The following is an 11,853-nucleotide window of genomic DNA, read 5'->3' on the forward strand; positions in this document are numbered from 1 at the left end:
CTGAGGAAGGTAACCAAGGCTATATAGCCTGGAAGAAATAAAACCTGAACAAAAAATGGTCAAGTAGTTCCAGACATATGGTTATAGGTATAAGATCTCCAGCCTGGCTTGGAGGCAAGATCCTCTTGTTCACTGCCTAGCTGCAGCATCCCAGACAAGCTGCTCAGGCCCTTGATTTCCTCATCTGTAAAGGGGAGATAGTACCACCATCTCAAAGAGGTGTGAGATGAGACAAGGTGAGGGGAAAAATTTGGAATATTGCCTGCTACAGAGAAAACATCAGTGACTATTACCAACTACTGTGATCTGTAGTCAGTGCCTGCATTGTCCCGAGCTGCTTTTGGTGAGCTCTCTCATCCCTGCAGGCTAAGATAACTTAGAAAGTGATTTTGTGTGTGTGTGTGTGTGTGTGTGTTTACAACTGTCCATGAGGGCAGCTTCTAGGGTGACTCAGTATGAATTAGTCTTGTGTGAGGTTTTTCATGGCTTTGGGCAAGTCACTTAGCCCCACGCCCTGAACCTCAGTTTCTTATCTATATAACATGAGTATTATAAAGACAAAGTATAAGGTTTCCATGGGATTAACTGCCTTAGGAAAATGTCTGGAACACCGCAAGTCTCAGGAAAAGTTTGCTGAGTTTGAACTCCCCATTTGGAGGTTGATAATGGGAGACTTGACTTGGAACATTTTCATCTAGGCAGGGGAAGCCTAACCATTTTACCAGCTGCTCATAGACAGGACCTGGATGTAACTTTAGTCAGAACCTGGAGGATCTTTTACCTCGCAAAACTTATCACAGGAGCATAGCTTGGGGTCCCTAAGGTGGGCTGATGCCGACCGGAGTACATTTTTAACTCTCTTCTGTGGTTTTTCACCTGTAAGCAAAGGGCTTAGGCTTTAAGGTCCCCAGGGAGTCTAGAAGAGCAGGTAGCGTACATTTTGACCCCTAATGCTACCTTCCTAGGAAACATCTGTCCTCCTGCCCAGCACACACACAGGGTGGCTGGGTCTTCAGCCTGCGGAGGCTCTGGAAAGCTAAGAATGTGTTTTATGGGTCAGAACTCTGGTTGACTCATAGGATCATGATGGACTGCGTTGAGGAGATGCTCTGTCAAAGAGGCACCTGGAAAGCAGGTGTTTCCAGGGTCCAAACCTTTAGTCCTACAGACCTCATATTAAATAAGCCCTCTCCACATTGCATACTCCTAGTGCATATCCTCTGGCATTCTAGGGGGTGGGGAAGAAAGGCAACTGAACAGGTGATGATGATGCTTCTTCTTCTTCTTTTTTTTTTTTTCACTTTCTCCTTCCAAATAGTCACAAATGATCACAAGCTTCAAATCGTCACCCCATCCGTGGAGAAAATACCCCTTCTGGAGGAAGAGCCAGGCACCCAGCAGCCGTGCCCAGGGGAACATCCCATTCCAGGTCTCCTCTTGGATTGCTCTTCCTTCTCTTCCCCACCTGCTCTGCCAGGGAAGCCCCCTGGCAGGTCTCAAGATATGTCCTACATTCCCCAGCAATCATTTATTAGAAAGGGGTTTTATGATACAAATTTGATAATCTCCCAAGCACACTGGCACTGTTCTAATTGAAGTTGTAAGCCCATAAAATTCAAGCCCTTTGTCTTCCTGAAGGCCACAAGGTTTAAAAAGATACCATTGTCCTGCCTAACACCCACTACATTGTCACCAGGGACTGATTAAACAGTCCTGAATCGAAACAGTGCGGATTTTGTCTAGGTCCCTTTCAGGCCTGACAATACCCTTTTCAGTTCCCAAAACAAAAGGAGATTTAAGGCTCGAGATTCTTCTAAGATAACCGCATCCATATGGAAGGCAAGGTGGCCGGCAGCTGAGACCTAAACATCCCACTCCCTTCCCCCTCTGGCCTCTGCTTTCTCCCGGCTCCCCAAAATCCCAGGTGATAACGGCGCCCCTCCCCCCTTTCCTCCTCCTCCTCCGACAAGAAAGCCTAACAGGCCCAGGGCTTACTCCGTACTCACCTCTGGGGCCCCTTCCTCCCTTCCGGGCCCGTTGGCCGGCGCCTAGGAGGCACCAGGGCTCTGGAGGCCAAGGGAAGAGCAGTTACGCCACCTCCCCCACCCCCGGCCTAGCACGCCTCCGCAGCGCGTGTGAAGTGAGCTGGTCCAGTGGATTCCGCCCAGAAGGCGTGCCAAGTCTCCCCCAGACAGTCCTCCCTCTGACCACGCCACGCCCGCTCCATCCCACTACATCCAGGTGTTGCCTCTGCAGAAGGCGCCAGGATCACCCTGGGGCCCACTCTGAATCACCAGATCACAGATGCTCTACAAGATCCCGGCGCCGCATCTTTGCAGACTGCCAGCTTGCGGGAAGATCTGGGCTGCTCCAGTGCGCTGCGGTCTGACTTAGCTGGAGTGTCCTTGGAGTGCTAGTGACCCACAAGGATGACCCCCGGCGGCGTCTAGCAAAGGTCCCCAGGATTGCCTCAGCCACCAGCCCCCTCCCCAATCCTTCCACACTCAGTTTCTTTCTGAAGCCAGGTGGGGCTGAGATCCGCCCTTGAATCCAGCAGGCGGTGCCCTCTAAGGCGTTCCGCGGGCGCGTCCAACTCCCGCTGCTCCCCAGGACCTTCTCCACAAGCACACAGGGCACCCAACCTTACACATTTGACTCTCGCACCACCAAAAGGGGAAAAATACTCTATTTCTCGTAAAATAAGTCGCTTCCCATACAAACCACTATTTAAAAATATACAAACAAGGCTTGGGCAATAAAATCTAGGTCTGGGGTTGGCGGTTGAGGGCAAGGGAGAGGAGATGGCTAAGCCACGGCCACCCTTAGTGCGGGCCCACCACACAGAGGATCCCAGCTCCCAAACAGGTGCGGCCTGCGGGGAGGCGTTCCCCCGAGGGCTCCAGGTGTCCGCCTCTAGCTCTCCTGCGGCCCTCAGAACACGCTCCAAAGTTTGGGGGTCACCCCGGCTGCCTCACCAGTTCCAGGAGACCAGGGCTGGGGGCGCTAAGTGCTGGTACGCAGGAAAGAGGCCGAGCGCCGAGCCGGGCCCGAAGGCGGTGTAGGCCGGCAGGGGGCAGGCGGCGGCCGGGAGTGCGGCGCACTTGTCCGGGGCGGCTGCGGCGGCGGGGCCCGGTTCGCTGCTGCTGCTGCTGCCGCCGCCGCACGGCTGCCCATCCCGCACCAGCACCGGCACCAACACGCGGCGCAGCAGGCGGGGCGCGCCGGACGCCTCGGCGCAGGCCGCCAGTTCCGGCGAGTCGGCGGCTCCCGGCGCGCGCGCGCGCTTCAGTTTGTAGCGATGGTTCTGGAACCAGATCTTGACCTGCGTGGGCGTGAGGCGCAGCAGGCGCGCCAGCTGCTCGCGCTCCGGCGCTGACAGGTAGCGCTGCTGCCGGAAGCGCCGCTCCAACTCCAGCGTCTGCGCTTTGGAGAACAGCACCCGCCGCTTCTTCCTCTTCTCGGCGTCTGAACCCGGAGATGCGTGCAGGACAGGCGGCCGCTGCGACAAGTCGGGCGGGCCGGTCTCTGGGCTGCTCTCGTCCGAGGCTGGGGACGGCAAAGGAGACACGGCTGGTGAGACGCCGGCCCCTCCGGCTTTCAGGCCTAGGGCATGTCTCTCTCTGCGTCCACATCCGGGCACCTACCTTTCCGAATTTAGTGACTGTCATACCTCGAGTAATCACCAGACCCAAGGTCGTACCCCCTCAAAAAAAAAAAAAAAAAAAAAAAAAAAGCCCAGCTTGTGGTCCTCTAAGATGTCCGAACTGGCAGCTGCTAACTAACTGGGTCTCCAACGCGGGCCACCTCCGGGCCGACTGGGGTTTGCAAAGCCCTCAATGGGAGGGTGGAGGGGGTGGGGTGAGAAGTAAGCTAGCCAATGCTGCCCACTCCAGCTCGAGGCCTGGAGGTGATTGTGTTTTCGGGTAGGTAAGAGGAATCTTTTCAATACGTAAATATTATAAAATCCCGCGCGCGCTTGTGCTGCACGCAGGGATCCGCTCCCAGGATGTGGCCACGGGGGTGGGGGGCGGGGATGGGGGTTAGAGTCTCAGCTGAGATTGTGGCTTCCCAGCCCCGCAAGGGGCCAGACGCCTGGTTCTGCCCACCCATCCCCTCCAGCTGCCCCAGCAGGTCTCCGTTCACTCACAGGGGTAGTGACCACGCTCCGACTCCAGCCACACGGAGCAGGAGGTGACCCGGGGGCCTCGCGGCGCTGGCTCCCGCCTAGGCAGATGCTGCGCGTCGTGCTCGGGTAAATCCAGGAGGCTGCGCACGGTGAAGCTGAGGCGTCCGGAGGTGGCCATTGCCGAAGACAGGGACGGAGGCGGGGGCAGGGCCCACTGGGAACGGAGGGGCGGCTGGGGACGCCGCTCCTGCTCCTATGGGTGGGCGTGGGAGACGTTAGCCATGCGCGGGTCGCTGGGCTATTAGCGCATTTACAGCCGAATCCCTGTTTATATAAACAGCTCGCCCCACCGCGGGCCACTGTGAAAGCCGAGGTCCGAGTTTCCACGGCGCTAAGTACCTGACTGAGCGCTTGACCAAAGCTGGGGCGAGCCGGGAAGGTGCCATCTCCGCCCCCCGTGCCCCGCCCCGCGCCCCGCCCCGCCCCCTTGGTGCCCCGTTACCTCCCAGACCCGGCAGGAAGCAGCCTTGGGCATTAGCGATTCTGTCTGATTAGCCCAAAGTGAGACAGATAATGGGGATTGTTACCAGTGAATAACATCTTGGGTGGCGAGCGGTGGCCGCCACCCGCCCGATCCAGCCCCAGTTTCCTTCTCCTTCGCTGACTTGAGGCCTGGCGGGGCGGGAGCGCCGGGAGGGGTGGAGGAGGAGGCGTGAGTGGGTTTATGGGCACCCTGGAATTTATTCCCTGTTTGCTTTATTCCTCGAGCTTGTTTGCTAGAGTGTTGGGTTCCCCCGCAAGGAGCCGGGAAGTGATTTACAAAGCAGCGTGCTCCGTGTCCCTTTTAGGTGGGGACCCTGTAAGGAGTCATGGAGACAAGTTCCAGGAGGGCGCAGAGAGCGAGCCCTGGAGGCTGCTCCATCTAGACCGAGGGGTTCAAAAATCACTGGGAACTTCCCCCACAGCCTCCGGGGTGCTGGGTAGGAGGCGTGGGAGCCAAAGGGAGTCCCAGAGCCAAGTGAATCTCTACAAGCAGGGTTGGCGGGGAGGGGACGCGGTGCTTATGGCCAAGTACCTCCGGCTGGGTCCAGGGCCTCAGTACCTTTGCGAGGCCTTGGCCTGGTGACCGAGCTCTAAGGAGTCACCCCATTCTTGGAAACCTGTGCTTCACTAGGTGGCCTAGGACTTTAAGACTAAGCACCACTGGGGCGCCCTTAAGGTCAGTCCCAAATGCCTGGGCTGCAGTCTGCGCTCTAGAGCCGGCCTTTGGGCCACCCTTCCCTGCTCCCAGGCTGCTGGGTCTGGTTCAGGAACCGGTGGCTTTTTATATTCCTGGCAAATAATCCGGAAGGGTGGGGATGCTCCGAATCTTCCATCCCCGGCAGCCCTACCCAGATTGGGGAGCTGGCTGACACAGAGTGCTTTACAGGCCCACAGCCTGCCTCTGGCCACATCCCTCCTCCTGCAGTAGTAGTTTGGGAGTTTGCTAAGCTTTAGCCAAGGCCGCTGCTCTTGGGTGGCCTGGCTCGAAAATCCTGGGCTCTGCAGAGGCAGAATTCGAACCTGTCTCGGTTGCAGCGGCCGCGGCCCCGCGCGCCCTCCCCAGCAGCCTCGCTCACCAAAGTGTGCCCGAGGTGCCTGGGGCTGCGCTGCGCGTTGGGTGGTCGGGCGGAGGCAACCCCAATACAGGCCAACTGTTAGGCCGTGGACAAAAGGGAAATGGAGCTCGACGCCCCGGACCTGTTGGAAGCATTTGTTCCAGTCAAGATTTTGCATTTGTTCAGTTCGGAATAATACGTGATTGACGCTTACTCACAATGCGCTTTAACGCGCCAGGATAAATCAGAGCTTGTCCGGTGTTGTCATGGTTTTCAATGGGGTTCAATGGGATTGGGAGCACGATCGACTCTGCTGGCCGTCTCTCCCTGGCCCTGGCAATAGATTTATTAGTTATGTCTTTTTAAATAAGATTAAATTGAAATGACTTGGCTGTTCTCCCTGCAGACGGGGCCAGAGGGCAAGCAGGGGGGAGGGGGAGGCAGAAGACCAGCGGACACCAGCCCCGGGCACCCACGCCTCCATCGCGTTCCCGAGTCCGCCTTGGTGAAACATGACCATTGGGCCTCGTGCGCTGTCTCTGGCTGCAGCCCGACGCAGGGTGATGCCTGCCAGCCTTTCCCGTAGCTGGAAGCGGAAGGAGGGCGCTGACCAGCATAAGCACAGAGAGGGAAATCTTGGGACAGACTCCCAAATTCGGACCTGAACTTCAGGGCCAGTCAGGGGGCGGAAACTCCGGCCTCTGAGAAGTCGGTTCCAATTCAAGCTCTGTCCCTGGCTGGCAAGTAGCGTCACCTGGTGACTCCCAGCCTGTAACGGTCTGAAGCAGGATAGATGGGGAAGTGTCTGGAGGCTCTGTCAGCTGTAGGATTCCGTGTACTGGGGGGACTCTCTGACACCCTCTCCTCACCCTCCTTCCCTCCGCTCTGACTTATCCTGAGGATTCTGACGTCCGGGTCCCGCGTCTGCAGTCGAGGATGGTACATCTTCACGTTCCCCCAAGGACCCTCCACACGAGGGGCGTGGGATGGCACAACAATTTTGGAAAGAGAATGAATGAGTCAGGAGGAGCCAACGAAGAGTCTTTCCTTGGGTAACTGACCTCTCTTAGCCTTTTAATCTATTTAACATCCTAAGCCCACACTGACGTGTAGAAATGAGTAAATGGCGCTCTTCAGTTCTTAAGAGCTCTTCAGCAACAAATATTTGCTTTTACTCTTAGAGTTCGGCTCCCAAAGCAGAGGTATACCCACCCCCACTTCCACCCCCACCCCATCTAGCATTTGTGCTCTGGGGGGGACTTGGCTCTGGGATCAGCTACAAATGTGACTTCTAACTTCACCCCCCCCCCCAGGCTGCCTTTTAAGAATTGCTGGATTAAACCCTGTAGTCCCCGGTTCCACAGAGTGCTGAAGCATTCTGTAAAGTCCGCCTGGGTTCCTCCTGGGAGACCCCCCCCCTCCTCTGGGAGTCCCCTCTCCTCTGGCCATTCACCAGCCTTCCAGCTTCGTTCTGCTGTGGGGCTCTTATCTAAATTGCCTCCACAAGCCACAGCCCAGAGCCTGCAGGAGGCTGTTTCCTATCAACTGTGCCCTGGAAGAAAAGAGTGAAAGGAGGTGGAGAACCCGAATTCCTAGGGAAAGGGGCTGGCTTTACTGCCCTCTGTAACTCAAAGACGCGGGAGTAGAAAGTCCAGCCGGCATTGGGTCAGTAGAAAGAAATGGCTAAGCCGTCCTTCTCCTCCATATGGCAGATGTATCTAAGAACTGTCTGCATATCACAAGGTATTCGTAGAATCACAGGTCAACATCTTACTAGACCTTCTTTAGAGTTTTACATATCATTTTGAACACTTGAATTTAGGTTACAGCTCAGTGTTGCTTCTGAATATTGTCATTTCACTAGGTAAGTATTTGTTTCCCCACAATTGAATGTGGTGTGTGCAATTCCAGGAAGAGGCTTTGGTCTTGAGGTATCTGGGATACAGTGAATACATTGAAGCCGTCTGTGCTAGCTAATCGTCCTTATAAAAGTATTACCCAGGGGTGATCATCACTGCTGCATGGTTAAGCATTTAAGACTAGAAAATTCTGAATTAAAACTAAAGCATCTTGGGTTTTTTTTTTTTTAAAGAAAAATGATTGTGTCTATATCTTGCATTCTGTGTTTAAATCCTTCCATTTGGGTTAAGTGTTTCACAAAATCCTGCAAATCTATACAGTATTGAAGAGAGGCAACGCTGCAAATTCCCCTTGATAGATGGAGGGCCCTCAGCTGCCAGGGCATTTTTCTTTGCATCATAGCAACTGCTGTCTGCTCTTTATCCATATGCTAGTGAAAACAGCAAGAAGAAAATAAAAATAGGCTTCCGACACTTCCAAGAAGTGGGTGATCTTGGTTGGTCATAGGATGTAGAGAAAAGGCAGCATTTAAAATCAGACCTCTGTGCCTTTCCTTCTGAAAACTAGTTGCTATGAATAAGTAAACATTTCCCTTTTAATAGCTAATCATCAGTTGCTTGGTGGCAGTCCAGGCCTGGCTGGGATTCCGTCTGAGTTGTATTGATGATATATGCACATCAATAAGAGCAATTATGGTCAAACTGGGAAGTTAGTACACCTTTGAAAAGGATCTAGCTTTTGGTGTGTAATGCCAAACAGTGAGATTTGAATTATCCCACCTTAAGGCACTTGAACTTTATGTTGACTTAGTCCTTGTTCTTGCTCTCCAAGGGCAAACGCCTGTCCTCTCAGATGGGTCTGTCCAGTTGTTAAGTAGATACACATTTGAAAAAAATGCATAGGAGCCAAATGGCCCAGAGAATGTTTTAATGAATTTAATTAAACACTCTGTTCTCTATTTTTTAAAGAGCCAGCAAATAACTTTTTACTTTTAAAAACTAGTTTGTTTATCATTCATCTTTCTCAGGCCTTACAATTAATTGTATAGGAGTAACTGATTTGACATGGTATGTAAGTTGTCAGAATAAAAATAATACGAGCGGAGGATGTCAACTCTTCTTCATCCAGAGCTGAGCTGCTTAATTTTGTCGACTGCATTTTTTAAAGGCACCGGTTTACTCTGCTGCTTGCCTGTTGTAGGTGAAGTTCTGATATGTAGATACAGATTTATTGTTGCTGTTCATGTAATAAAGGTCTAGGCCTTAAGCCATACTTAAGTCATTTACAGATTCAGGAAGGGGAGGCTGACCTCAAGAACACATTGTATGATGCTAGTCCCAGTTCCTTGTGCAAGCTACCTATGGCACACCTTAATACCACCCAACTCCAGCTCAAGCTAGTTAGGGATGGTGGTGGTTTTGGTTTTGTTTTTCCTAAACTATCCATGGAGTATAAAGGGGTCTAAAAAAACCCCACTTTGCCTTCGTTCTGAAGTCAGTTTTATTAAAGATGTATACCTGTCTCTCTCTTTTTTTGACAGCAATTTAAACACTAAACTAATTGTTCTGGAGAAGTATTTATTAGTATTTGGTGAAGACCAGAGACTGCAGTCTCCAGGAGGGCTGAGGAATCAAATATACAGTGTTCTCATCGATAATGGTAATAGTTGTGATAAAATGTCACTTTATGTTTTATCCATTTGAGAATGTGTTCAGTGTGCACTCATGCTTCTTAGCCTGTCTTGAGTCAGGATAGGTTATCTAGAAAAAGCAAAGCTTAGAGAGAGGCATAAAGGCAGACTGACCACGATATCCCTGGAATTGAGGAAATTAGTGAGCAAGATGAAAAGGACCATAGGAAGAGAGAATCTGTTGTGACAAAAGGTGTTGGAAAAGAGTGTTTTTGAATGTCATAGCAGCTTAGAGCACCAGGTTCAATCCAATTTGATCAACTCAGAGGGAAAAAAGCATGAACAAGAGTGTTCCAGTTGACCATGGCTTTTATATGATTTCCCAAAGTATTTTTGTCTATCTAACGATTAATGCAAATAGATCCATCTTAACTTTTAAAGCAAGTCATGTTTTTCCAGATCCTGTTTTCATTTATTCCTACAATTTCCTTTGACAAAAAAAAAAAAAAGCATAGTTGTCTTGTCCAAAAGGAGAAAAGTGTTAGCCCAGAGTGCAAGATGATAACCTGCAGGAATTTCCCCCCCTACAAAAATAAGCCCAAGAGCTGTGTGTGCTCCCTGCAGCGCCTGGAAATCCCTTAGCCAGCAAAGGTAGCTGCCTTTGTCCTCTGCGCTCAATGGGTGTTTGCACTGAAGTCACATGCCGCACAAAGGAAACAAAACAAAATAAAAATGTCCTTCGTGTTCTGTTTTTCAATCATTTGTGTGAGGAGGTTCTCGGCCTTTATTGCTGTCAGTGAAAAGTTCCTCGTTGGAGGGGGACATTCCACTCACCCTGCTTCTGGTGCGCAGGGAGCTTGCCATGGAAACTACTTCTGGCGCCATCAGACAAATCTGTAAGTGACAAAGCTCCGCTGGGCATTGGAGGTCTAGCTTTATCTCCACGACCAGGCATGCAGATGGGTGTTTAGAATTTCTTGAAAAATTTATTGTCCTGTTTGTCTTGCTCTGAATCCTCAAACCCATGAATTGGACTAAATTTGGGTTAGGAAAAAACTAAGAAGTGGCTTCCAGCTTAGGAAATTCAGACCTTGAGATGTGTGTTCTAAGTATGGAGCACAAGTGATGTGCGGTAAAACTAGACTTTTCATGAATGATTTTTAAAGTAATGACTTACTTCAGTGTGCCCAAGATAAGAAAATCCCCATTTAGTGTTTGTGTTATTGTTGTTGTTGTTGTTTTTAATTGGACATGACTTTTAATTAAGCAAAACAGACAAAAGGAATGTCTTCTATTGGACGTGTTTGCCAATCAGCTCTGTTCTAACTGTCATTGGCCTATCCTTCAATCAGAGCAAGAGAGGCTTTGTAAATCCTCCGTGGCATCTTTTTAGGCTAATCCTAGGTTACTCTGTCCTTTTGAGATTACAACCCCAGATTGTCCCTCCATGGTTTTGAGCAAGTCAGATTGTACCTGTCTGTGGTCCATACGAACCAGCCTAAAAGATCTCCTGGGTCTGACCTGGCCCTTGTGTTTCCCTCGCTCATTTTCGTCACCAGCTCCTCATGGTGAGTTACTTTAAATGAACTGGACAGAGATTCCCAAACAGCTATGGCATCAGTTTGGGTACATTTTTTTTTTAAAGATTTATTTTATTTTTATTACAAAGTCAGATATACTGAGAGGAGGAGAGATAGAGAGGAAGTGGAGCTGCCGGGATCAGAACCAGCGGCCACATGGGATCAAGGCGAGGACCTTAGCCACTAGGCCACGCTGCCAAGCCCAGTTTGGGTACATTTTGAATACATAAAACCCATTTCCTTTCTTGGGCACTGGAAGTGTGTGTGTGTGTGTGTGTGTGTGTGTGTGTGTGTGTATGTACTTTGGAGTGTGAGAAGGAAATAAAGGACCACATTTTAGCTGTCCACTTTGGGCTTGGCTACCTGAGAACAAAAATCAAAATAGATTTTTCCCCCTAAAGCAAAAGGATTGGCTGTTAAACAAAAGAAGAAAGGGAAAAAGTCAGATATGTATATCTAAAGTTGTACATTTCATTTCTTAGGTGTTATTAAAATAATTCTACACTGATAAATTTAGTGGAAGTGATTACACAATTTCACTGCCGTCCTTGATTAATTCAGCCTTTTCTTCTATAACAAGAATTAAATAGAAGCCACCCAGTTTCCATATATACTTATTTCTCTTATAAAACCATTATGAGAAGTGGATGATTATCTCTTTGCCTAAATCACACTTTGCTTTTCTGATACTGAATTTTTCTTTTACTCAGGGTGAGATCTGAGGCTGAGGAATCGGCTGCCAGGGTCTCTAACAGCAGGGCTGGGGAGGTCTGCAGCTTAGGGAGGTGAGTGACCTAGTGAAGGCAGGGAGGGAGGGAGACAGAGTGAGAGAATGCCTCCCTCAGCTGGGCGGACACCCCTCCCCAGCGCAGCACCAGCCAGCCAGGGCTCTTCCCAGCTGAAGGGTGTTCTCAGCAGGTGAGTGACAGCAAGTCAGTTTTATCACTTCTGCAGTGCCACAGCAGGACGTAGAGAGGAGAAAGGGCTTGGTGGTTTTGTTTCAGATCCACTTAAGGGACTTGCAGGCCTGCACATTTGAGAAGTCCAAGTAGGGAATGG

At 50.8% G+C, this 11,853-nt stretch overlaps 1 protein-coding gene across 1 annotated transcript; it reads right to left on the reverse strand.

The window, feature by feature from the left end:
- Nucleotides 1–2,971: 2,971 nt before the first annotated feature.
- On the reverse strand, nucleotides 2,972–4,528 carry NKX2-8 (NK2 homeobox 8). The gene is made up of 2 exons (XM_058665366.1): nucleotides 4,148–4,528; nucleotides 2,972–3,546 (listed from the first exon to the last, which is right to left on the reverse strand). Exons 1-2 carry the CDS (start codon nucleotides 4,302–4,304, stop codon nucleotides 2,972–2,974), a joined length of 732 nt encoding a protein of 243 aa, XP_058521349.1. The 5' UTR covers nucleotides 4,305–4,528.
- Between the last annotated feature and the right edge of the window lie 7,325 nt (nucleotides 4,529–11,853).

Source organism: Ochotona princeps, chromosome 6 (genome assembly GCF_030435755.1).
Source record: "Ochotona princeps isolate mOchPri1 chromosome 6, mOchPri1.hap1, whole genome shotgun sequence".
In the NCBI taxonomy this organism is placed as follows: domain Eukaryota; kingdom Metazoa; phylum Chordata; class Mammalia; order Lagomorpha; family Ochotonidae; genus Ochotona; species Ochotona princeps.

What these genes read in the sequence shown, in the direction of transcription:
- NKX2-8 (XM_058665366.1), bottom strand. Translation starts at nt 4,304, where the DNA reads ATGGCCACCTCCGGACGCCTCAGCTTCACCGTGCGCAGCCTCCTGGAT. An exon ending in GGAGCGTGGTCACTACCCCT is followed by an intron (nt 3,547 to 4,147) that starts GTGAGTGAACGG and finishes TGCCGTCCCCAG; the next exon opens with CCTCGGACGAGAGCAGCCCA.